General features: G+C 42.2%; 1 protein-coding gene across 1 annotated transcript; it reads left to right on the top strand.

The window, feature by feature from the left end:
* Positions 1-11,025: 11,025 nt before the first annotated feature.
* Positions 11,026-25,144, top strand: ttc14 (tetratricopeptide repeat domain 14). The gene is made up of 12 exons (XM_084723657.1): positions 11,026-11,608; positions 12,726-12,853; positions 13,638-13,837; positions 15,165-15,249; positions 16,306-16,435; positions 16,913-17,068; positions 17,744-17,815; positions 18,009-18,128; positions 18,449-18,571; positions 20,776-20,893; positions 23,732-23,838; positions 23,973-25,144. The coding sequence occupies exons 1-12, from the start codon at positions 11,475-11,477 to the stop codon at positions 24,961-24,963; spliced, it is 2,364 nt and encodes a 787-aa protein (XP_084579783.1). The 5' UTR covers positions 11,026-11,474; the 3' UTR covers positions 24,964-25,144.
* The last annotated feature ends 1,515 nt before the right edge of the window (positions 25,145-26,659 follow it).

Below are 26,659 nucleotides of genomic sequence, written 5' to 3'. Positions count from 1 at the left end.
TGGGGGTGCAGTCGTGGTCGTTGCAGCTGTACTTGTTGTGGTTGGGGCTGCAGTTGTGGTGGTTGGGGATGGAGTTGTGGTGGTTGGGGCTGCAGTTGTGGTGGTTGGGGCTGCTGTTGTTGGGGTTGTGGCTGCAGGTGTGGTAGTTGGGGCTGCAGTTGTGGTTGTTGCTGCTGGTGTGGTAGTTTGAGCTGCAGTTGTGGTGGTCGTGGCAGTTGTGGTGGCTGCAGCTGTACTTGTGGTGGTTGGGGCTGCACTTGTTGTGGTTGTGGCAGCAGATGTGGTAGTTGGGGCTGCAGTTGTGGTGGTTGGGGATGGAGTTGTTGTGGTTGGGGCTACAGTTGTGGTGGTTGGGGCTGGAGTTGTTGTGGTTGGGGCTGCAGTTGTGGTGGTTGGGGCTGGAGTTGTGGTGGTTGGGGCCGCAGTTGTTGTGGTTGTGGTTGCAGGTGTGGTAGTTTGGGCTGCAGTTGTGGTGGTTGTTGGTGCTGTTGTGGTTGTGGTTGGGGGTGCAGTCGTGGTCGTTGCAGCTGTACTTGTTGTGGTTGGGGCTGCAGTCGTGGTAGTTGGGGCTGCAGTTGTTGTAGTTGTCGCAGCAGGTGTGGTAGTTGGGGCTGCAGTTGTGGTGGTTGGGGCTGGAGTTGTTGTGGTTGGGGCCGGAGTTGTGGTGGTTGCGGCTGCAGTTGTGGTGGTTGGGGCTTGAGTTGTGGTGGTTGGGGCTGCAGTTGTTGTGGTTGTGGTTGTGGTTGCATGTGTGGTAGTTGTGGCTGCAGTTGTGGTGGTTGGGGCTGGAGTCGTGGTAGTTGGGGCTGCAGTTGTGGTGGTTGGGGCTGGAGTTGTGGTGGTTGGGGCTGCAGTTCCTGTGGTTGTGGCTGTAGTTGTTGTGGTTGGGGCTGCAGTTGTGGTGGTTGTGGGTGCAGTCGTGATTGTGGTTGGGGGTTCAGTCGTGGTCGTTGCAGCTGTACTTGTTGTCGTTGGGGCTGCAGTCGTGGTGGTTGGGGCTGCAGTTGTTGTGGTTGTGGCTACAGGTGTGGTAGTTGGGGCTGCAGTTGTGGTGGTTGGGGATGGAGTTGTGGTGGTTTGGGCTGTAGTTGTGGTTGTGGCTGCACTTGTGGTTGTGGTTGGGGGTGCAGTTGTGGTGGTTGGGGCTGCAGTCGTGGTGGTTGGGACTGCAGTTCTTGTGGTTGTGGCTGCAGATGTGGTAGTTGGGGCTGCAGTTGTGGTGGTTGGGGCTGCAGTTGTGGTTGTTGCTACTGGTGTGGTAGTTTGAGCTGCAGTTGTGGTGGTTGTGGCTGCGCTTGTGGTTGGGGGTACAGTTGTCGTGGTTCCAGCTGTACTTGTTGTGGTTGGGGCTGCAGTCATGGTGGTTGCGGCTGCAGTTGTTGTGGTTGTCGCAGCAGCTGAGGTAGTTGGAGCTACAGTGGTGGTTGTTGCTACTGGTGTGGTAGTTTGGGTTGAAGTTATTGTGGTTGCAGCTGTACTTGTGGTGGTTGGGGCTGCAGTTGTTGTGGTTGTGGCTGCAGGTGTGGTAGTTGGGGTGGTTGCAGTTGTGGTTGTTGCTGCTGGTGTGGTAGTTTGGGCTGCAGTTGTGGTGGTTGTGGCTGCAGTTGTGGTGGCTGCAGCTGTACTTGTGGTGGTTGGGGCTGCACTTGTTGTGGTTGTGGCAGCAGATGTGGTAGTTGGCGCTGGAGTTGTGGTGGTCGGGGCTGCAGTTGTAGTGGTTGGGGATGGAGTTGTGGTGGTTTGGGCTGCAGTTGTGGTTGTGGCTGCAGGTGTGGTGGTTGGGGATCGAGTTGTGGTGGTTGGGGCTGCAGTTCTGGTGGTTGGGGCTGGATTTGTGGTGGTTGTGGCTGCAGTTGTGGTGGTTGGGGCTGCAGTTGCGGTTGTGGCTGCAGGTGTGGTTGTTGGGGCCGCAGTTGTGGTGGTTGGGGCTGCAGTTGTGGTTGTTGCTACTGGTGTGGTAGTTTGGGCTGCAGTTGTGGTGGTTGTAGGTGCAGTTGTGGTTGTGGTTGGGGCTGCAGTCGTGGTGGTTGCACCTGTACTTGTTGTGGTTGGGGCTGCACTTGTTGTGGTTGTGGCAGCAGATGTGGTAGTTGGCGCTGGGGTTGTGGTGGTTGTGGCTGCAGGTGTGGTAGTTGGGGCTGCAGTTGTGGTTGTTGCTGCCGGTGTGGTAGTTTGGGCTGCAGTTGTGGTGGTTGTGGCTGCAGTTGTGGTGGTTGTGGCTGCAGTTGTGGTGGCTGCAGATGTACTTGTGGTGGTTGGGGCTGCACTTGTTGTGGTTGTGGCAGCAGATGTGGTAGTTGGCGCTGGAGTTGTGGTGGTTTGGGCTGCAGTTGTGGTTGTCGCTGCAGGTGTGGTGGTTGGAGATCGAGTTGTGGTGGTTGGGGCTGGAGTTGTGGTGGTTGTGGCTGCAGTTGTGGTGGTTGGGGCTGTAGTTGTGGTTGTGGCTGCAGGCGTGGTTGTTGGGGCTGCAGTTGTGGTGGTTGCACCTGTACTTGTGGTGGTTGGGGCTGCACTTGTTGTGGTTGTGGCAGGAGATGTGGTAGTTGGCGCTGGGGTTGTGGTGGTTGTGGCTGCAGGTGTTGTAGTTGGGGCTGCAGTTGTGGTTGTTGCTGCCGGTGTGGTAGTTTGGGCTGCAGTTGTGGTGGTTGTGGCTGCAGTTGTGGTGGTTGTGGCTGCAGTTGTGGTGGCTGCAGCTGTACTTGTGGTGGTTGGGGCTGCACTTGTTGTGGTTGTGGCAGCAGATGTGGTAGTTGGCGCTGGAGTTGTGGTGGTTTGGGCTGCAGTTGTGGTTGTCGCTGCAGGTGTGGTGGTTGGAGATCGAGTTGTGGTGGTTGGGGCTGGAGTTGTGGTGGTTGTGGCTGCAGTTGTGGTGGTTGGGGCTGTAGTTGTGGTTGTGGCTGCAGGCGTGGTTGTTGGGGCTGCAGTTGTGGTGGTTGCACCTGTACTTGTGGTGGTTGGGGCTGCACTTGTTGTGGTTGTGGCAGGAGATGTGGTAGTTGGCGCTGGAGTTGTGGTGGTCGGGGCTGCAGTTGTGCTGGTTGGGGATGGAGTTGTGGTGGTTTGGGCTGCAGTTGTGGTTGTGGCTGCAGGTGTGGTGGTTGTGGATGCACTTGTGGTTGGGGGTGCACTTGTGGTCGTTGCAGCTGTAATCGTGGTGGTTGAGGGTGCAGTCGTGGTGGTTGCAGCTGGTGTTGTTGTGGTTGGGGCTGCAGTTGTTGTGGTTGTCGCAGCAGGTGAGGTAGTTGTGGCTGCAGTTGTGGCTGTTGCTGCAGTTGTGGTAGTTTGGGCTGCAGTTGTGGTGGCTGCAGCTGTACTTGTGGTTGGGGCTGCAGTTGTGGTGGTTGGCGCTGGAGTTGTGGTGGTTGGGGCTGCAGTTGTGGTGGTTGGGGCTGGAGTTGTGGTGGTTGGGGCTGCTGTTGTGGTTGTGGCTGCAGGTGTGGTAGTTTGGGCTGCAGTTGTGGTGGTTGTGGCTGCACTTGTGGTTGTGGTTGGGGCTGCAGTTGTGGTGGTTGCACCTGCACTTGTGGTGGTTGGGGCTGCAGTTGTGGTGGTTGGGGCTGCACTTGTTGTGGTTGTGGCAGCAGATGTGGTAGTTGCTGCTGGAGTTGTGGTAGTTTGGGCTGCAGTTGTGGTGGTTTGGGCTGCAGTTGTGGTTGTGGCTGCAGGTGTGGTGGTTGGGGCTGCCGTTGTGGTTGTTGCTACTGGCGTGGTAGTTTGTGCTGCTGTTGTGGTGGTTGTGCGTGCAGTTGTTGTTGTGGTTGGGTCTGCAGTTGTGGTGGTTGGGGCTGCCGTTGTGGTTGTTGCTACTGGCGTGGTAGTTTGTGCTGCTGTTGTGGTGGTTGTGGGCGCAGTTGTTGTTGTGGTTGGGGCTGCAGTTGTGGTGGTTTGGGCTGCAGTTGTGGTTGTGGCTGCAGGTGTGGTAGTTGGGGCTGCAATTGTGGTGGTTGGGGCTGCCGTTGTGGTTGTTGCTACTGGCGAGGTAGTTTGTGCTGCTGTTGTGGTGGTTGTGGGTGCAGTTGTTGTTGTGGTTGGGTCTGCAATTGTGGTGGTTGGGGCTGCAGTCGTGGTTGTTGCTACTGGCGTGGTAGTTTGTGCTGCTGTTGTGGTGGTTGTGGGTGCAGTTGTTGTTGTGGTTGGGGCTGCAGTTGTGGTGGTTTGGGCTGCAGTTGTGGTTGTGGCTGCAGGTGTGGTAGTTGTGGCTGCAGTTGTGGTTGTTGCTGCAGTTGTGGTAGTTTGGGCTGCAGTTGTGGTGGCTGCAGCTGTACTTGTGGTTGGGGCTGCAGTTGTGGTGGTTGGCGCTGGAGTTGTGGTGGTTGGGGCTGGAGTTGTGGTAGTTGGGGCTGCAGTTGTTGTGATTGTGGCTGCAGGTGTGGTAGTTGTGGCTGCAGTTGTGGTTGTTGCTGCAGTTGTGGTAGTTTGGGCTGCCGTTGTGGTGGCTGCAGCTGTACTTGTGGTTGGGGCTGCAGTTGTGGTGGTTGGCGCTGGAGTTGTGGTGGTTGGGGCTGCAGTTGTGGTGGTTGGGGCTGGAGTTGTGGTGGTTGGGGCTGCAGTTGTGGTTGTGGCTGCAGGTGTGGTAGTTTGGGCTGCAGTTGTGGTGGTTGTGGCTGCACTTGTGGTTGTGGTTGGGGCTGCAGTTGTGGTGGTTGCACCTGCACTTGTGGTGGTTGGGGCTGCAGTTGTGGTGGTTGGGGCTGCACTTGTTGTGGTTGTGGCAGCAGATGTGGTAGTTGCTGCTGGAGTTGTGGTAGTTGGGGCTGCAGTTGTGGTGGTTTGGGCTGCAGTTGTGGTTGTGGCTGCAGGTGTGGTAGTTGGGGCTGCAATTGTGGTGGTTGGGGCTGCCGTTGTGGTTGTTGCTACTGGCGTGGTAGTTTGTGCTGCTGTTGTGGTGGTTGTGGGTGCAGTTGTTGTTGTGGTTGGGTCTGTAGTTGTGGTGGTTGGGGCTGCAGTCGTGGTGGTTGGGATTACAGTTGTTGTGGTTGTGGCTGCAGGTGTGGTAGTTGTGGCTGCAGTTGTGGTTGAGGGTGCTGTTGTGGTGGTTGCAGCTGTAATCGTGGTGGTTTGGGCTGCAGTTGTGGTTGTTGCTACTGGTGTGGTAGTTTGGGCTGCAGTTGTGGTGGTTGTGGCTGCAGTTGTGGTAGTTGGGGCTGCAGTTGTGGTGGTTGTGGCACCAGTTGTGGTGCTTGTGGCTGCAGATGTGCTCGTGGTTGATGCTGCAGTTGTTCTGGTTGTGCCTGTAGTTGAAGTGGTTGGGGCTGCAGTTGTGGTGGTTTGACCTGAAGTTGTGGGGGTTGTGGCCCCAGTTGTGGTAGTTGGGGTTGCAGTTGTTGAGGTTACAGCTGTAGTTGTGCTGGTTGTTGAGGCTGTAATTGTAGACATATCTTTTACCATAGCCACATTAAATGATTTAGAGCCAACAGTCAAATGTAATACCTCAGTATTTCAATATTTCCCCCTTGTTTATCTAATTTGAGGACTTTGATTAAGCAGAGGAAACCTACAGAATCATCATCTGTCAGCATGTCAGTTTACAAAACTGTCTACAAACATCTTATCAGTTTTTCATCCTAGTGACCACTTTATCTGATCTATGATGATTGGGCCAAAATTTCATCTTGTAAGTATTGCTATTTACATAGAACAGGGGTCTGCAACCTTTATGATCAAAAGAGACATGTTTGGCCAAAAAAGGGGGACAAAAATCTGTCTGGAGCCACAACTATTAAATGCTCTATTTCCCTGAAGACTTTTGTTCGGCAGCCATAGATTATGGAGACTCAAGAAGACGAGCCACCGTCACAATTTAGAGGAAAAGACACTGAGCCATAGACACAGTCTTTGATACATATTTTAGTTGATGAAATATTAACACTTTTTTAAAATTTGGTGTACAACGTACTGAAATCGATTTTTGAGTTTTGTGCCCAACTCAAACTTTTACAAACTTTCTGCTGACCTGTAGTTGAGATAATTTACTATTCTTCTTTAGATACATTTATAGTAAAAGTTAAAGTTAGGGAAACTCAAAAAATTGTTTTTCAAAATTAAGTCAGTTATTATTATTTTTTAAAATATTTTGGTGGCATTTTACGCCTTTAATGACAGTACAGCTGAAGACATGACTGGAAATGGGGAGAGAGTGTGGGGGAATGACACGCAGCAAAGGGGCATGGGCTGGAGTCGAGCCCACGGCCACTGCAGAGGACTCACAGCTTCCATACATGGGGCACACGCTCTACCAACTGAGTTATCCAAGTGCCCCAATTTAGTCACAGTTAACTTTGAATTTGATTTGTTACTATTTTGTTGCCTTAAAATTAAATGGTTTACACTATAATTTTTGAAATACAAAATTTTGGGGTTTCTTAAATTCAAATATTTAAATTTATCAAAAGAAGAAAAGTAAATTATCTCAACAAAAGATCAGTAGTTGGTAAAACCTTTTTAAAACTGAAGAAATTGACTTGGGCTCAAAACTGATGTACTTTGTGTGTAGTATGTTGACTTGAAAGTCACAGGGAGCCACTGTAGAGGAGCTTAAGAGCCACATGTGGCTCTGGAGCCTCAGGTTGAGACCCCTGACAGAGAACAACACGGAATGTAGAACTAATGCCAGAGTGTTTCAATTTTCTGTATGTGATTTGTCTTTGTACATGCACCTTTAATTTAAAATTTAAAATTTAAAAATTTCTTTTATAATTTTTATTACCATGTCTAACAACTATTAAACCAATACTTCTACAAAGAACAAATAATAATCTCTTCAACTTTTTCTTTTACTAACGTTTCAAAGGTGAAACAGTGGCACCTGATCCTGTCTGCCTGCCTGGAATTGTGTTTATGCTCTTGTTTATGATTCTTCAATGACCTTTACAGATGACCATTCAGGCAGTAAATGTCATCTTGCAAATTAACCAAGACAAAGAAATCCACTCTATTTAATCCCACTTTAATTATATAAGCACTTATTTTATTAAAATAATTGTGATAATTTAAGTTTGGGGTTGATTCTGGAAAACATTAATGCATATGTGGATGTTCATAATTAGTCTTTGTTTCTAACAAAAAAAATCAGTTCAATTTGTGTTTTATGATACTTGCAGTAATTTATACTGTTAAAATTATTCAGATTTATTTTGTACATCTGCAATTATTTTTTAAGGGAGAGATCAATAACAGGCAACAGCTTTTCTTTGTAGACTGTCAAAGTAAAATACATTGAAATATATTTCATTATTTTCTCATACTTAACACTACTACACTACAGTCTCCAGTCTACTCTGGTGCAAAAAAGGTATATTAGAGAGATAAATGCAAAAGATCAAAGCAATAAAAATATAACATGTAAAGTAATCAGTTGTTACCTTGTCCAGAAGATGCATAAAAATATCCAAGCAAAAATATCCAACAAAGGATTCTTCTTTCCATGATGGCTGGTGTTACCTCTCACTGCTCCAATTTAGTCTGTGATTGCTCACTGCATTTAGTTTGTAATTTACTCCTCCCTCAGCTATGAAGGGAGTGACATTAGTGACAACAGCTACTTTCATGTAACCTGAAAAACCAGGTGAGCCACAGACACACATTTATACAAAATAGAGGACACTACAAACTAAATGACAAAGTCACACACACACACACAAAAATATATTTAGGACACCACAAACTCATTCATGAATTAGTAATGAATGTTATGGGATGGAATCATCGTTGTGGTTGATTGTAGTGGTGGTGGCGGCGGTGGTGGTGGTGGTGGTAGTCATGGGTGCTGTTGGGGTGTTTGGGCTTGCAGTAGCTGCAGGAATGGTGGTTGTTGGGGCATAGTTGTGATAACTGGAGATGTCGGCATTATCATTATTGTTATTATTATTATTATTATTATTATTATTATTATTATTATTATGTAATTGCTTCCGCGTGTGCACGAGTGACTGTGGGTGTGCATATGTGGGTGAACAGTGGACCTGCAGCTTGTCTACAGCTAATGTTCTACTGGACCGATCAGCCTCATTTTCTGGTGCACTTATATGACTGTATGCAGTCCAGAATTTCTGAAAACCCTGTTTGATTGATTGCAAGATTGTCCCCTTCTCGTGCACGCAATATCTCAAGAATGCCTTGAGGGAATTACTTCAAACTTTGCACAAATGTTCCCCTGGACTCGAAGCTGAACTGATTAGATTTTGGTGGTCAGAGGTCAAAGGTCACGGTAACCTCACTGGACGCATTTGTGGCCATAACTCAAGAATCCACATGCTAAGTAGATACGTGCTCTCAATATCTATTCGATATTTGTGTGTAATTTTGTCAGAATTAGCATATGAAACCTTGAGTTATTGTCAAAAATATGTTTAGTGAGGTCACAGTGATCTTGACCTTTAACCTTTGACCACCAAAATGTAATCAGTTCATCCTTGAGACCAAGTGGACACTCATACCAGGTTTGAAGACATTCCCTCAAAATGTTCTTGAGATATCACGTTCACAAAAATGAGATGACCTGAAAATATGATGCCCCCAGCTAGGCATAAAAGTCATTATAGAAAGTTTTTTAAAATGTATTTCTTCCCCCAGAATCCTTAATCTCAGAGGTCTTTCAACATGCAGTCATGAATGTGCACAAAAAAATTAGGCTTATCAGTCCAGTACTTTTTGAGATTAGTTTCGGACAAGGTGCAGGTCCATTGATGATCACGCATGCATACCTGGAAGCAATTGCATGACCCACTCCTGGCTTTGCCTGACGGGACATGTCTAATAGAATAAAATGATGAGGTGATAACATTTTATATCCAAGACATCAAAGTTCAGTTTCACTGTGACATCATCAGGTTCAGCTCACTATCATGCCTCTGTACTCCTCTGTAAGTGAAGACAGCATGTTTCTCACTGGGAATTATTCTGGCTTTGTGGACTCTGGCTCCAAATGACGACAGATGTTTTGGTTTCAGTTTTGTACGGTGGGTGGAAGTGGACAAGTGTCATCCATATTTTATTTATGTCCATGGTTTATACTGAAGTCATTTGAAAAGCCCGGTGCATTGGTGAGTTGGAAATGAGAACAGGCTATAACTTCTGTGGTGGATCTTGATTCTGATAATGTATGTATTAAGAATTATATTTGTTTGAGGACTTTTGTTCTTGCATGACAGTGTAGTGATTTTAATTCTGGTTCTTTGGGAGCTGGATCTTATGGCTCACTACCTTTTATAGAGCTGTTCAAAACAACAGCTCATTATCTTTTCTGCTATATTTGACAGCACTTTGGTCAACCGTTGTTGTTAAATGTGCACTAAAAATAAATTTGGATCAGATTGGGATTGGCTTGGGACCTTTTTGAGTGCTGGAGTTACTGGGTTTATCAGTAAAATGTCTCTAGGATAATGATAGGTATGATCTGCAGTGTGGACTAGGTTAAGCAACACTAAATTACTCATATTGCCAGGGTTAATGTCAATGAACTGCATTGTAAACATTACACAAGCTGATGCCATAACCCCCTGCTTTATCAGTGAATTTACTACTTTGAATTTACCCTCCGTATGAAATTTGTCATGTAAATAAAGTTGCTTTGCCTTGAATGCAATTCATGCAGCACTTAGTAGCCAGTGAGCAGTGTAATCATGTGATTATTCTGTCTTGTATAAATTTACAAACCCATAAATAAATGAAATATAGAAAACAGCTCTCAGATAGACAGATAGTCAACTGGTTCATGACTGGCACATAACCATAACAGTCTTGTTGTTATCTAAACACAGTGACAGGTGACATTTGGTCTTCATCTCATCTTTTTACCACAAGAAACACTAAGCAATACAGGAGTAACATGTAGGACAGTGATTTTCCAAGTGTGAGCTGCAGCCTTCTGGAGGTGAGCCTTGAGAGATCATTGAAATAAATAAATAATGTTTTTAAGTTTCAGTTTTATAAGTTTGAAATTACCATACAATATTCATGAGTAAAAAAAATAATAATTAGAACTAATAAAACAAAGCCACGGGATTTAAATTACATATTATTCTTTATTTATCTGACCTAGGTGTTACATCGTATTTGGTGACCTGTCACATTAACATCAGAACATATCTTCTGTTTCGTCATTGGTATGTTGAGTCTCCTGAGTTCAGATTTCAAACTGGGCCGTGGCATTTCTAAGTTTGGGAATTGGCTGATGTGGCTGATGAAGTATTTATATTTTAATTCATTCAAATACATAAAAGCAGAAATTATTAACAAATGATTGTTACAGGATTCTACCGTGGAATTATATGAAACTTTGCAAGGCAACAAGCATGATCATTGTGGGCTTTTAAATGACTAATGCAACATGAGTGGAATAAAGCTTTTAAAGCACAAAAGATGCCAAAGATTACGACAATAATGTGAGGTTCTACTCCTTGACTGATTGGAAAGGATGTATTCAGGGCCCGCGTAACCTATATGTATCCTGTATACAGTATGTACTGCAAAGTTGTGAAAACATGGTTGACTAGTCCTACAAACTGCCTTTAGGTCTTAAAGGCAGTTTGTAGGACTATTTGTGGTAGGATCTTTTACTTTTAATATAAGTGCTTCAATGGGTATATTGTAGCTGATAGCCTACAGTTTTCCACATGATTTGGAATTCTGTGAAGTTTTCAATTCTTTTTAATTTTACTGCTGTATGTATGCCCAAGTACACCAAAAACAACCAGCCGAAATAATTTTGTTCTTGGGAGAATGATGAAACAGTCTTTCCTTGCCTGAAATGCTCACAGCACAGAGAAATCACAGGGCTGTGTGTTGACTTTGATTTAAAGCATCCCGAGCACCAAAGATTCTAAACTAATTAACTACTTTTCGAGAAAAAAAAAACACTTTATAACTTGATTAAATATTCAAGTTATATTTTACTGAAGCATTATCCCATATATCGCAAAGAAAAATAATTACGCAAGTAATTAACGAAATCAGCATCCAACTTGGTTCCTACACGGAACTTGTTTCCCCCGACAGGTTTTAGTAGAACACACCCTGCGCATGCTCACTCGTGTATTGGCTGTACACGGAGATTTGGCAAATGCTAGTTAAGTTTGCTGCGTTAGGTAAACTTTGTGCAAAGAAAGTGATAGTTGTGCTTTGTGTTGTAGTAAATATAGTAACTTAACACATATAAAACTATCGGAATAATGTCAGTTTTTTATAAAGATAAGTCAAAATTTCAACGTGCTAGTGTGTTAGCATGAATGACCAGCGTTTGTTTTGCTAACGTTAGCTTGCTGAACGAGGAGAGCAACGTTGTTATCAAAGTTACGTTGTACTAAGCTGACTTCTCAGCCTGTTCCTTAAAGAATAATAGGCAAATAAATCTGATAAATGTATAATGAAATTATGTCTGTTCCGCAGGAACAATATCTCGTTTATTAAATTTTGTTAGCGGCACTCTGTGTAGCTGTGCTTAATACAATAATGTGAATGTAGTGCTGTAAAACAGAATGGACAGAGAATTGCTGAGGCAGTGTCTGGCGTATCATGGAGAGTCATTGTTCAACAAACTGAAATGTGAACAAACAGAAAACCCTGACTTCCAAGCTGTGGTGTCTGATCTGTGCAAGGCCACGTATAAAAGGTATGTTAGCAAGTTAGGACTTCTGTTTCCACAGGCAGCTTTCACAGAGGTCCTTAGCACGAGTGTCATGAAAATGTCTTTATGCCTTTAGTTACTCTTTTTATTTGTTTAATTTTATGACTAGGTTTGGCTGCTTTGAGGTAGAACGGGCGATATGGCTTTCAAAAATTATCTTGATATTTTTTAGCTACTCCGTGATATTTTCAGTTATTGTAAACATATAAGAATATAATGTGTTGCTGTAAGTTAAGCAGATTTATAGTATAAAGTAGTTAGGGCTGGGTGATGTGGACATTGGTGCTTTCACAAAATATTAACGATCAGATATTTGATAAATAATCATCAGTAATGAGGAAATAATGGCTACGTGGTTACAGGCAAATAAGACAGCAGCTAGTAAGTTAAGAAAGTTACACCACAACGCAGCCTTTAAATCCAGGAGAGAATATTTTCACAATATCAAATCATAGCAATATGCAAAATTTAAGGTAATAGGTAGTTTCAGATCATGATATAATGTGTGGATATATAAGCCCAGGTCTACCTTGGGGCTATGAAGACATTATCAGTTTGAATATGAACTTGTTTTACACTAGTGAAAGGTGTCTGTCATAATGTCCTAACATTGATGACTCCAAATTACTTCTTTTGTCTGACCAGCAGTCCAAAGCCCAAATAGGTTTACTTTAATGTAAAGCAGAGAAAAGCACAAAATCATAACATTTGAGAAGCTGCAATCAATTAATATTTGGAATTTTTATGTTTAAAAGGACTGAAACAATCAGTCAAATCAGAAGAGTTGCAGATTAATTTTCTGTTGATTGGCTTACAAATTGTTTCAGCTCTGTTTTGATCAGTTATCGATAGTGTAATTGTATCAGACGTTTACCTTTGGTGCACCTTTTTATTGGTTGTTGCAGCCTGTGCTGTAGAGTAAAGGTGGTGTTTCATATTTGTGAATTCGATGCCCGATCAAGGTTCATAATTGAAAACTTGAATCCTCAATAAACTCAGTGCTGGTAGTGTGCAGGAATTCAGCTGTTTTGTTTGTATGAGATGTGCGAGAAAAGATTATTCACTGAAGAGCCTCTGCTGAACATGTATGTACTTTGTACAGCAGGGGTGAAGGGCAGGACAGCCCCCTTGTGGAGCAGTTCATTGCCAGGAAGGCTGACATCCTGTTCTGTCCAGCATGGAAGACCGCTACTCATAAAGAAGAGGAGAATGAGGAGGAGGAGGCTGCAGGTGAGTGTTGGTCCACTAGTCCCCGCACTGGGGGAAGGGGGAAAAATCGATACAGCATGGTATTGCCATATGTTGCATAGCAATATTGTATTGATACACAGACGGCAAGTTTCGATCTTTTGTTACACAGTGTTAAATTGCAAATGCATATTAAACTTTTTTGTACTAGAATAATAAAATCAGTTATTCTTTTAGTCCACTAGATGAGATTTATTGTGATGAGGTCAACAGAGGTCATTGTAATGCTGGGCAATAATATATTGCTGTGCTGTGCTATACAATGTATTTCTCAATATACAGATTTTCTGTAAAATAATATACATTAAATTCTCATTCCCAGATATTACTTACCAAATACCTTGATATATATTAGATATATATCGATACAGTATTGTAAGATGACTAGACAGTTGGTGCTTTTACGAAATCTAAACACAATGAGGTTTTTGATAAATACTCAGCACTAAGTGGCATGTAATAGAACAGGCAGGTAAGTTCTGAAAATCACTTCACTTTACTGTACTTTTAAAACCTGGAAAAGACAACACTCATGCCATATCAGGGTACAATGATATCCAAATTCAAAAACAATGTTCAGTCTTGTGTCACAATATTGATAAAATAAAACAACAAGCATGTTAAAGTAGAAGCATAATCAATTCCATCAGACTGTATATGATGAATGAAATTGGATGTACTCTCACTACATGCAAAGCCTATCTAATATAAAATGAATGCTTGTATGTGACATGTTAAATTCAGCTTTCTGCCTGTGCTTTCCCAGAGCCTTATGCCGTCATGCCACCAGTGGAGTTATTCATGGAGGTGTCTTATGAGGAAAGAAGAGGCATGCTGTACAGAGACTTGGAAAGAGGAGACATTGTGGTGGGGAGGATCAACAACATTAGAGAGTATGGCTTCTTTCTTACTCTGCTTTGCACGGCAGGAGGACTGAAGAGAGACATCGAGGACCTTGAGTTGTCAGTAAGTCCACAAGCTTAATTAATTGGATGTGTCTGAGCCAAGTCATGAACAGATCAAAACCAAATTAGTCATCCGTTGTTGTTGCGATACAGGAAGTACCTACTCTGTGGAATTCTTGAATGACAGCCAGTGGGAGTGAATAATGTGGTAAATTCATATCTTAGGTAAGCAAAGTCACATGGTTGACATGAGTGCAGTTGTATCCCACCTGGGGAATTTTTGAATCTTTTGACCTACAGGTTCTCAGGGACCAGCAGGGACAAGCAGTCCTCCAGGAAGTCACAGAGTTATAGTCACTTTCGTAACTTCCTTTGTTTTTTATTCCTGCCCGACAATTAAACCATTAGTTTTTCTCAGTCAATTAGTTGGCGAGGGCAAATGTGAGGTTCTCAGTTTGGTTCTTCTTGTAAACTAGTCCAGACACCTCACATCCTCCTTCATCTTTCCAAATCTTTCCTGATTCTGTACTATCATTATTTAAAGAGGAACTGCAAACTTAAACATGTCTTCACTGTTTGTTATTGTCAGTTTACAATGTTGCGAGCGTCTCGCACTCCTGTCGTGTTCCTGCAGCCTGTCTGAGCTTCCTGAGTCTGCAGAGGAGGGGGCAGAGGGAAACAACTCATTTCTACCATAGACTGCGTATTAAATATAATTCCAACTAATTTAATATACAATCTATGGCTCCAGCTCACTATTTGGACTCCTGTACTCATTGTTGCATGAGCAATTGCTACATACTGTTCCTTTAAGTTTTGGCACTTTTGACAGCTGTAGAAGCTCCGCCAGACTGAATTCTTTCCCTCAATTGATGAGCCCATGAGAAAAAGCAGTGCTAATGTTACGTACTGACATCCCCACACGCACACACCAGAGAGCCTTTCAGCCTCTCTGAACTGCTAGCATTAGCTCGACTAGCTACAACACAGTTACAACATGGAAACTTTTTCTAAAAGGGCCACAGATATACTTGTAGTGACTGTTAAAGCTCCAGCGGACTCTCTATGTTTCCAATCTTTCTCTTTGGACACGGAGAGTCTGTCAGCAGCTTGTCATGGTTGGTTAGCTCTGACTGCTAGTGGTTACTTTTACGCTGAGCAGTGTGTCAAACACTGCGTAGTCATGTGGCCATGCCCCTAAAGGTGGTTGTCCTGTGGAGCCCCACATCGCTCCCTTCCTTAATTACTTTGCCCACTTTTTTAGCATTTTTCCACAATTATGCAGTGGGTGGAGTTAGGCTCAGACCTGGGGGTGCAGTTACACTTTAATAAAGGCTTAAATATCCCACGACATTTGATTAAATTTGTGTTTTGCTGTTTACCTTCAGGCTTTATGTCACGTCAGAGAAATTCCCTCCACTGGCAGCCATGATGATCCTCTGTCCTACTACCAGATTGGGGACTTCATCAGAGGTTAGTGTCTGAGTTGGCTTTGTCTCACTATTCAGACTTTGTTTCACAGCCAGACTTTAGGCCTTGATTCTTAACAAGGTGACTTTTGACTCATACAAGTTTGGAGGAAGATAAGCTTGTATTTTCATTGTCATGTTTCATCCACCGTTACCCCAGAATCATCCCAGAATCATGTACCATTCTGAGATTCTAGGTTTTGTCTGGGTCATCCACTGATCTTTGGTTGGGGGCTTAATCCCTGGCTCCTCCTCTTTACACGTCGAAGCAGAAACAGGCGTTTAAAGCCCAGATGAAGACCTGTAGAGATTGAAACACAATGGCATTTTAAATTATTTAGCCACTTCTCTGTCATGAGACTGGCTCAGCTTTTGCTGCAATGCAAGGCAACATCATCTGACTGTACACCGCATTAAGTGAAACTGCTGTTTACCTTTTCAACATCACGGCAGTGGATTAATGATAGCCTCTGTGAAGACTTCTCAGAATTGTTAAGTCCTTCCTTATCGTGTTGTATTTTGGCATCTGCTAAGCTTTCAAATAAAAATATCTATCACTAAAACTGTCCTTCCTGGATCATATTTCATAATTTTACCACTGTCGGTAAAGACACACCCCCACTATTGCCCAACCTTGTGTGTTTATCAAAGCTGTTTTTGGTCTCTTCCAGTGTAAGATGCCAAAATGTTTTTGTGAAGCCAAAGCCTCAGTGGATTGTGAAGAATCTGTTACACAATGTACTAAGTTAGCTGGAAATGCTAATGACGGCGGCATCTTTTTGATCTGGCCTTGTAAAGTATCAGAAAACTGTGAAAAAATGTCCATCACATTTTTCCGAGTCCAACAGTCTAAAAGCCAAAGATATTCAATTTACTGTGAAATGAAAGTGAGACAAGCTTTCAGACATCTACCAATAAAGTTTGCCTCTAGAAATCCATTCACAAGATAAAGATAGCTAGATGTCTGTAGGACAACATGACTTTATTTTGTCTGCGAGTTTTTGCTGTTTTCGTCACTCCACACGTCTTCTCCTAAGTTTTGCACTTTCTCCCTCTGTAGCTGCAGTGAAAGATATTGACCGCTACCAGGAGAAAATCACAGTTTCCCTCCATAAGGCCTCTCTTTCTCCCAGCTTGGAGCACATCAAACTTGGTGTCATCCTCCAGGAGGAGCTGCCCATACACTACAGGTAAATACACAACATGGCATGACAAAACTCGACAAAATATAATGCTGAACTCTCTAAAACAAACATTTAGTAAAATAATGTATGAAATAAATGAAAATCTGCCTGAAATCATTGTACTCTAAGAATTACTTAAGGAAGAAACTTCAAGGTATTTTTTACCAAACTCTAATTGAAACATCAATATTTAATTTATACACAAAATTGTTATATAAAGCTCATAAATCTGTTTAAAACATAATTTACCTATTTTTCATTTAAATATATACTTTATCTTCCCAATCGCTGTGTGGCCACCAGAGAAGATGAAAAAACTCCAAGCAGAGTTAACTGCGGCATGAATTGTTCCAACTGGAATAACTTGTGTTTGTATAAAATACATAAATAGTTTCTTATTATTATTGTTCTAGTGTTTTTCTTGTAGATCCAGTTAGTGTTAAGTGCTTGCATGGGACTCTGACTCCTCTCCTCTCCTCTTAGTCGCAGCCTTCGTGCAGCTGCCGACTCCAGTGAGACGTATGAGCGTATACTAATGGGTTGCCATGGTTACCACAACCCCTCTGTAGTGGACTACCTGCTGGAGAAGGTGGGAATTAGTGACACCCACCCACCATCAATGATGAGAGGACTACAAAGGTAAGCATATGGACTGGCTGACCAAAGTTGGATGATTTCAGAGTGCTTACTGGTTCACTTTGGGGTTTCTCCATTTGAAAATAACAATTATAAGTTTATCAAATTAGTGTTACTTCTGATTTCTAAATGTAAAGGCAAGGTGCATAATGTGCAGAATATTATAAATATATATGTAAGTGATTTTTAGTGTGCATTAGGGATGATAAGGGTCAATCAAGTAAATTTTTATCAATCTACTATCAAATAAAGACCTGAAATATAATAGAGAATATTTTTATGAGTGTGCTCCACATGTTATCTGATATTCAAAGTATAGGCATTTAATATGTCGGCCTTTGTGTCTTTATTTCATAGGCTGTGATGCTGTCAGAGAATAGGCAATATATTGCTGTGGTAAGAAAGCTTTGATTGAGGAGGAAAAAAAGTTGAGTTGCTGGTTTAAAGCTGCCTCGATCCTTTGTCTTTGGTTCATACGGCATCATGGTCAGTCGTCAGCTAATGGTACTCTCTGTCATCAGAAATGTGTGTTTGTGTCAGGAGACTTTTCTTTCCAAGTGAAAACTGATTAGCCTTCTAGTCGGCTTGTTGACTTTGGCACCTTTAGGAAAAGAAAAACCTACAATGTTGAGAGAGGACTGCTTTGAAGGTCATTCCTGTGCCTTTTTTCCTCCACAGCAAACTTTTCCAAGAGGAGGATTTTGCCTCTGCAATCAGAAAGAAACAGTCTGCATCATGGGCCTTGAAGTGGTAATGCTTAACTTTTAATTTTGACCACAGGAAATACATAGATGGTCCTAGTGCCTTCTTTGTTTCATTTCATTTTCTCTCTCAGTGCAAAGTGAAGAACTTACCGTTTAATATAGTTTGTTTTCCTCTGGCTTCTTCTGACATTAATATAAACCCATTGTCCATGTTCCATGTCTTTTCTTTGTTCTTTCAGTGTCCGCGCAGGTGTGGACCACTTCAAACATGGTCGTCATGTGGAAGCCATGAATGAATACAACAAAGCGTTGGATATCGACACAAATAATGTAGAAGCACTGGTAGCACGAGGAGCACTGTGAGTTGTTTCTTTTAGTTTCACAATTCATGTACTTTGTACATTTTAAGTTGCACTGATAAAGCATGCCTTCACCAAAGAGTGTGCATCAATTCATTTGGAAAGAAATATGAGGAAACACTAATTTTTGGTACCACACCTGTTCCTGCTACAGTGAACAGCTGTCCTAGGCTCAGTGTGTCTCCTAAACACACATCACTTATGCCTTTGAAATGTAATCAAGCATTGTTTTGAGGGAACTCATGAATTACATAACATGGAATGATTTTCTTTAGAGGTTTTTTCCTCTCACTGTATGTTTTTTCATTGGTTATTCACAGGTATGCTAACAAAGGCAGCATCATGAAGGCTATAACAGACTTTGAATTGGCCCTGGAGAGCTGTCCAGATCACCGCAATGCCAAGAAGTACCTCTGCCAGACACTGGTGGAGAGAGGAAAACAGTAAGCAGTGCTACCTTTGCTTTGATAATATTTCAGGGGTGTCAGATCTTTGATTTCAGTGCAACAACAGGGGCTTTAAAAGACTAAAATCCAATAACTTTAACCTTAGGCCTTAAATGTCTTATATAAAAATGTGACATGCCTTAAAATTGATTGGATTATGAAGTTAACGTTACTTTTATGGGGTTGCGTTGCTCATGCAGAAACAAAACTTCTCGAGTCTGAGCTGAAAAGTGTGTGCAAGCTGTGAATTTACTGTTGCATATGCTGTATACATTCAATACGCCCCAGTAAACAAAATAAACTTAGAAAGTGTCATGAAATTAAATATTTTCACACTTATTTTACTGTTTAAACAGAAATACATCTGTACACCTTCTGAATTCAAGTTTCTCTCTTCTACCAAACTGAGACAAACATAATTGGCACATTAATCCTTGTTAAAACACACTTCATTCAAACCTGACAGAAAAGCATGTAAAACTCTCCTCAACTGTCCTTGTTAGTCTGTCCACTCTTCCAACAATCACCAACTCTGGTTTGGTCAAACTAAATCCTTAATTCACCGTATGAAAAGAGTGAAAAGAGTCTGTCTCTGCAGGCTGCTTACATTTCACTCCTCACCGAGCTCAGCGCACTCATGTTGCCTGCTGGATGAGAGAACGATGCAGAGCAGCAGCTGTCACTCTGCATATCATGACATTAGCAAAATAAAATTACAAAAATAACAAGTTTTCCACACAATACTGAAGTGGCTCAGCTGATGAGCAAAGAGTAAAGAGCTGCACTTAAAAGTTGGTTGGTAAAACAGATTTTTTGTTGCCAGAGATCACCTAAAGCAGCATTCATTGGATCACCTTGATTTGTTGCATCTAAATTTCCTAATTGAAACTAATCTGTGACTCACTGTGATCTCATTAGAACATACAGTGGACAGTACAGTCAGTACAGAAACATTGTATCTGGGCATATGAGATTGATTTTAAAACCATTTTCCTGGCTCTGCTGAGAACATTAAACTGCAGTTTTTGGCAGGTAGTCAAACAGTCAGCCAGCCTGCCGGGCAGGCAGTCATCTCAGGTAACTTCAGGTTAAATGACTTCCTTGACTTTAGCTGTCAGGCATTGGTCACTCACAAACTGCAACAAGCTCTACTGGTTCAGTCCTTTTTTTATGTCAAGTTCATAAAAGACGAAGTGCAGATTCATTTTTGGAGCCTGTGCCTTTAGATACTCTGCTTGCTTTTCTCTGATTAATTGCATCCCTTTATTACTCCGTTATCGGCCTACATGAGAGTTCTTCACCAGTTGAGATTAATGTTTAAATGCTTTTGTCATTTGTGCTCTGAAAATATTTGATTTTCACACAGTCATACAAAGTAAAAGTGTCTGTCCTCTCCTGCTTTGTGATGCTTTGGAGTGGTTGTGTTTGTCACCTGCGGTTTGTTTCTAGTCTAGTCTACAAAGATGCAACTAAAAAACAAGAGCTGAAACTTGTTAAACAACCTCTTGTTTACCAACCTCTCATTTCACCTCCTCTCACCAGCACAAGGTTTTAATATAAAAATATATTTATGATTCCCCTTACTTATAATTCCTCATTGAAATGTTCTCCTTGTACATTTTTGTAAGTCTTTTATTGTCAAAAAAAAAAGAAAAGAAATATATCAACGTCTGAACTTGAAGAATTCCACATTCCAGAATTGACTGAGGGGTGTCCAACTGATAATTCCAATCTTTGACTTTCAGGTTGCATTCCTGCTTGTTAGATATATAAATGGACATGAATCCCAAATCATGATTATTATGCTGCTCAGCCTATATGGGACTCAGAAGAGGAATCACCAGCACCAGAATCACAGCTTGTGTTAGCATGAGTCAGCACCTCTCCTTTGAAACTAATTGTTCTGGTGCACAATTAAAATAAGATTTATAATCCAGCAGATTCCAGAAAGGGTTTGGAAATTCCAGAGCTCAGTCAGCATTGAATTAACTTCAAGAATGACAGAAATGCTGTTTTGGAACAGACCAGAATCAACTGGTTTGTTTTGTTCTCGTAATTGAAAAGAGGTCAATGTTAGAGAATGGGAGTGGTAACACGAAGACTGCAATTATTTACTGTGTGTGACTAATATTCATGACCTTAGTAACCTTAGAATTCTATTGTGCGTGCGTGTGTGTGCGTGTGTGTGCGTGTGCATCTAGGCTTGAAGAACAGGAGAAACTAGTAACAGCGGAGGGATTGTACAGGAGAGCTCTGTCTCTCGATGATTTAAACCCTGAAGCGCAGGAGGCCTTGCACAAGATCACAGACACTATACAGGTGAGCGGGCCTCAACACACACACACACGTATTTTAGAATCAACTTTGATTGACTATTAAAGCCCATGCCAACAATAATATCAAAGTTTTGTTAAGCCTAAATTTGAATGTGGTGTTACGCATGACTGCAGAAAAACAAAACAAGCAAATGAATACAGGTCACGCCGTGTTCAAGTGTCCATCAAGGCTTTTTTTGACGCTTCAGTTTATGTGTCTGTGGTGCTCAGCAGCACACCGGAATCAGATATTGAGCAGCAGCTACTTAAGACAATAGATGGGAGTGTGTGACTGTTGTGAGGCCAGATTAATTAGTCATAAAGACAACTGAGATGTCCACTGCTGTCTGAAACTGACGCAAATATGTCTGTTTGCATCCGTTTTGCATGTTTGTGACGAAGATATGTGATCCAGTCTTTGTTTCATACAGCAGCTATAATCAATATTTTACTATATATTTAAAAAACGGATCACATGACTATTTGTGTGTGAAAGGGCTCACAGAACTGTCACAAACTCTGCAATTCCCTTCAGCTATAAGGAGCGTTTTAGCAGCTCTTAACCTATTTTTAGGACATCCGGCCCTCAATGTTTCTGTTTTGGTCCAGCAGGCAGCAGTTTTCTGAGTGTTCACCAAATGACAAATGTCATGACTAGCTGGTGAACACAGTGAAGCAAATAGCAGCTAAAGGGCCAGATATTTCTCTCAGGAATTGGTGAAGACTGAGACAAGTGCAATAACGGGGGTGGGCAGGGGGTCAGTATTGGGCTTTTATTCACCAGGTGCCCAGAAACACAACTCCAAATGAATGCCAATGTTGCTCTGTATCTGCTGGATTTACACTCACCAAAAATATAAACAACACTTTTGTTCATAAATTTGTTAAAATCCATTGTAGTGAGCACTTCTCCTTTGCCAAAATAGTCAATCCACCTGACAGGTATGTAGAGATGCTGACTAAACACCATGATTATTGCACAGACGTGCCTTGGACAATAAAAGGCCGCTCTAATATTTGCAGTTTAATCTTTTTATCTTTATCTTGCCCTCCTGGGGAAAAACAAACAGTGGCTCTACAAGAATTAGCCAATTTCCTCTTTCAAGATAAAACCACAAATTTTAGAATGACCTTTTTTTCTAACCAGTTCAAGGCACACCTGTGCAGGAATCATGCTGTTTAATCAGTGTCCCTATATGCCACACCTGTCTGAAAAGACAAGTGCTCGCTAACACACAACAAATTTGTGAGCACATTGTGAGACAAATAAACCTTTTGTGTGCATAAAAGAAGCCTTCTTTTAGTTCAGTTCATGAAAATCTGGACCAAAACAAGGGTTGCGTTAATATATTTGACGTGTGTATAAATATTCATCATTCAGCTGACTCACAAGTGTTTTGTTTTTAAGATGTCATTAAAATGTTTTGGTAGAATCACACGAAGGCTTATTAAACCTGATCAAACCTGTAAGTTGACACAGACTCACAGATTCAGGCAGTCAGGGTGTAACACCTTATCAGCCAAATCAATAAGGGACATCTGGCTGCCAACTTTGTCAGAAGACACTTTGACACTTTTATATGATGAGAAGACACATTTAATTTAATATAAGCATGGCCTGTCAGACTGTTTCCGTGTCGGTTACTCTGCACTCTCTGATCATTAACCAAACCAATCATAGGAAAAAATGTCTCTTTGTTAAACATTAAAACTTGAACCTCAACTGCTGCATACTTATTGTATAAGGTTTATAGCATATGCAAATATTTATATTATCCTTTTCCAGCACATACATAAATTGAATGTCTTTAGTACCCACTCTGACTGTTTTAAGTATACTTTATTTCGTTACTTTTCCGGTGTTTCTTCATACTGAAAACCTGTTAAGAATTAGGGAACGGTCACACAAGTGCATATTCATACCTTCACTCCACATCAAGTTAATTTTTGGACTTTGACTGGCAAAGTCTCAGCCAGTGATTTAAAAAAAGTAATTTGTCATGCCCTAAAACCTGCAATAAAACTACAAGGAGATTGAAGTTGATGTCAAGTACATTCTGTACACATTCACACACTCTAGTCAGACAAATATGGGACAAACAGCGCCTGTGTGGGTGTGCGAGCGACACGGGTCATGTGTGAAAGCATTTGTTTTACTTAGACATGGCAACCTGAAAAATAAAGGAAGTACAGATGCTCTGTTTAGTCGAAGAACTTTCTAGTGTTCATGAAGAGCATTTTCTTACACTGTGAATCTGAATTTGTGTGTTAACTGTGGTTTGTAATACTGATGAAGTGTTTTGGTGTGTGTTTGTGTCTGCGACCCTGGGACTCTGCCCTGTGACCATCCAACTGCCACGGTCTTGTCACCTGCCTTGCGGGGGCGAAAAAAAAAAATTAAACTGCACAATGACATCTACTCCTCCACTGGACACTGTTGTGCGCCGTGTCGCTGGTTCGAATACGGTAATGTTGAAACCTTCTCTGTCTCAATGGGGAACAAATGCCGTTTGTTTTCTCTGCCTGTACCTCTGTCCATCCGTCTGCTTCTACGCCAACTACTGTGCTGTCGGATTACTTCTTCTGTGGTAAATAACTCACTCTATATATTTCTCGATCATTCTGCCATCTGTGGTTCGTAATTGTGACGTTCTTCTGTCCTTCTCAAACCTTTTTCTTCCTGGTTCCTCCTCATACTTTTTACCCCAACACGAATGACTGAATAAATGAATGAATGGCTGATTGCCATTTTTGGGGTCTCTGTTGCATGTCTTGGGTCATGGCGTGTGTGTGTTTGAATATTGCCTTGCCTCTTGCCTTGCCTCGCCTGGCGACCGTAAAGAAATCGATTCGCCTGCGAGAAGAAGCGCTGGCTAAGGAGCAGGTGAAAGCTACGAGCAGCCAGACCAGTGCTGAGAAATTGCGTAAGATCTTAAAAGAGGAGAAGAGGTGAGTTGGCTCTGATCTTTTAAAGGTGTGTCAGGTAAATATACTGCAGATAAAAGCATGTAGGTCATCTCATAACTTCAAAGCATCACCATTTTTACGAGAATAAACATTTTCAGTGAACGTCTTTTCTGCAGGATGAAGAAAAAACGGAAGAGATCGGCCTCTTCCTCTTCATCATCCTCCAGTTCCCCCAGGAGGAGGAGCTCCTCTTCTTCTTCTTCATCCTCCTCCTCTCGCAGGAGGTCTAAAAAGAAGAAAAAGAAGAAGAGGCGGGGAAGTAAGCGCCACCGCAGGATCTCCTCGAGGGAGAGCAGGAAGAGTTTGGAGGGTAAGAACGAGAAAGACAAAAAGGAGGAAGAAGAGGACGAGGTGGAGTGGTATCCCGCTCCTCCCAACACCTCCGCCACCTTTCTCAACCAGAAGGGAGGCCCTAGGTTTGGAGAGAAGGATGATGAGGAGGTGGAGGAGAAGGATGCTGATGAAAGAAGGATCAATCAGCTGTATTCTTTGTCAGCAGCGTCAGATGAAGAGGAGTCAGACTCCTCACGCAGAGACAGGAAGAGGAGGGAGAGAGAAGAGAACAGGACAAGGAGAAGGAAAAACAGTCGGAGTAGAAGCTCAGAAAGAGAGGAGAGGATAAACAGGAGTAGAGAAAGGAGGGATAAAGACAGGAGAGACAGTGACTCCAGGAGGAGAAGTAGCTTAGACGAGAACAGAAAGCGGAAAATATCCTGCTCATCGGCTGATTCTGAGTATTCACGGAAATCCAGTTTAAAATCTGAATATTTAGGGAACTCTGGTTCAGCGTCTAAACACTTGGAGAGTAGGACGAGACACGACTCGTCCAAGAGGAACTCCGTCGATGGTGGTAGGTATGAGAACAGAGGGCGGGAGGCAGAGGAGGCAAAAAGAGAGGAGGACAGGAAGGGAAAAGTAGAGGAAGAGAGCAGCAGGTCAGATGGAGGAAACGGTAAAAGATTAGATGGCGCTGGAAATAATAACAAACAGAGTGGTTTGACCTCAGTGTCAGGAGGAAGGCCTAAAAAAGACCTCCCTTCTAACCTGTTGAATATTTTCAATCAGATTGCCCAGTTTGAGAGGGAGAAAGGAGTCAGGCCAAAATAACAAAACCAAATGTCCAGAATGTGCCCAATACTAGTGAAACGAGACTTTGAATCGGACCACGGATTCATCGATTCTGAACTGTACATCAAGATAATACTCCTGAAGCAATGGCCAAATGTGTTGTTGACTGAATGTCCCCAGTTTTTGTTAAGTTACCTTCAGTATTAGATAAAACTTTGGAGTCATTTTATTTTGAAATGTCTTTTTCTTCATGGTAGATTTAAGGCCTGGGAGCAGCTGTAAGAATTGTTGGATAATAGCTGGTCAAAATGTAGTAAGATGTTCATCTGAGTGAGTTGAAACTACAATTAATTAATAACTTTCCCAAATAACGTGATAAAATTTTATTATTGCAACTGGTGATTATTTCTGGTGTATTTCAAGAGAACATTTTCTCGGTTTAGAGGTAATTTTTGTACGGAAGCTCTAAGAAAATAAGTTCTGTTGATCTATTTTCTGAACCTGATTTAAAATGTTTTCTCTCCTGTGGTTATGATTTAAGAACAGGTGAAACAAAAGGGTTTTGTTTGATAATCTTTCTAAATTCCTTAATATTCTCTTTCATCTGTGAAACTGGTGACATTTTGCCAGAAAGGGCTTTCTAACATGTGGTAGTCTTTTTTTTTTTTTTTTTTTTTTTTTTAGCCAGTGTGGCTATTTGCACCCGGGCATGTATAGCCTAGCATGATGGAGCAATCAAGTGTCCATAGCCAACAATGCTATTTGGATTTGGGGTGTAAATAACCACATTTTGGCTTTTTATATCCACTTGGCAGAGACAAACAATTATCTTTCCCTAAACCCTATAAAAAATAATTCTAAATAACAGCATTAAATTTCATGCTGCTGTCAAATTTCAGTTTTCTGGGACAAACCTGCCTGGTAGTCAACTCATTCCTCTCAGTTTGCGATGGCGAGTATTTTTTTTTCTACAGTGTCAAGTTGTTGGAACTGAGCAGTAACTCCTGAGCTGATTTGGACCAAAGGAGCTGCTTAAGGTACATTAATGACAGTAAAGAACAATCTTAACTTCACCACTACCCCATAACTTGCTAACATACAATATATGTATCTTGTGTTTAGAGCTCATGGAGAAATTAGTCCTTTTTAGAACTTGTTTTCACAAGTTTATCCTGGCAAAACCCCTTTTCACCTGTTCTTAAGTCATAAACACAGGAGAGAAAATAATTTAGATCAGTCGTAGAATATGGATCAACAGAATTGCTTTCCTCATTTTTGTGTACATTTTGACAAGTTATTACATAATTCAGCACAGTTGACATCAGTTGCCACGGCTTTTAGTTTCTCTTGTCTTGTGTTCACCTTAAGTTGAGACTGTTTTCTGTTAAACAAGATACTGCCTTATGTTTACTGCCTTGTGCCATTTTGTGCATTCTTTCCGTGGCTTGTTAAATTTTTCCCTCAGCAACCGGACTGTTAGTACCACTGTACTTTTTCAAGCTTTACACAATACAGACATTGCAGTTGTATTCTGACATATTTTCTCCTGTAGTAGAACACGCTCAGTTGAATCAATAAAGCATTTAAAATGTTAAAAGTACATGCTTTGTTATTTAAGGTCTTGTAAGTTTATTCGTGGGCTCTGGAAAGATTGTTTCAGGTTTTTTTATCCAAATCAAGACAGAAGCGGGCATAAAGAGAGCACATCTGCAGACAGAAACTTGAATTAACATCT

The sequence above is a fragment of the Lutjanus erythropterus genome, chromosome 7 (genome assembly GCF_056507025.1).
Source record: "Lutjanus erythropterus isolate fLutEry1 chromosome 7, fLutEry1.hap2, whole genome shotgun sequence".
NCBI lineage: Eukaryota > Metazoa > Chordata > Actinopteri > Lutjaniformes > Lutjanidae > Lutjanus > Lutjanus erythropterus.
This window is presented reverse-complemented; position numbering and strand designations above follow the sequence as displayed.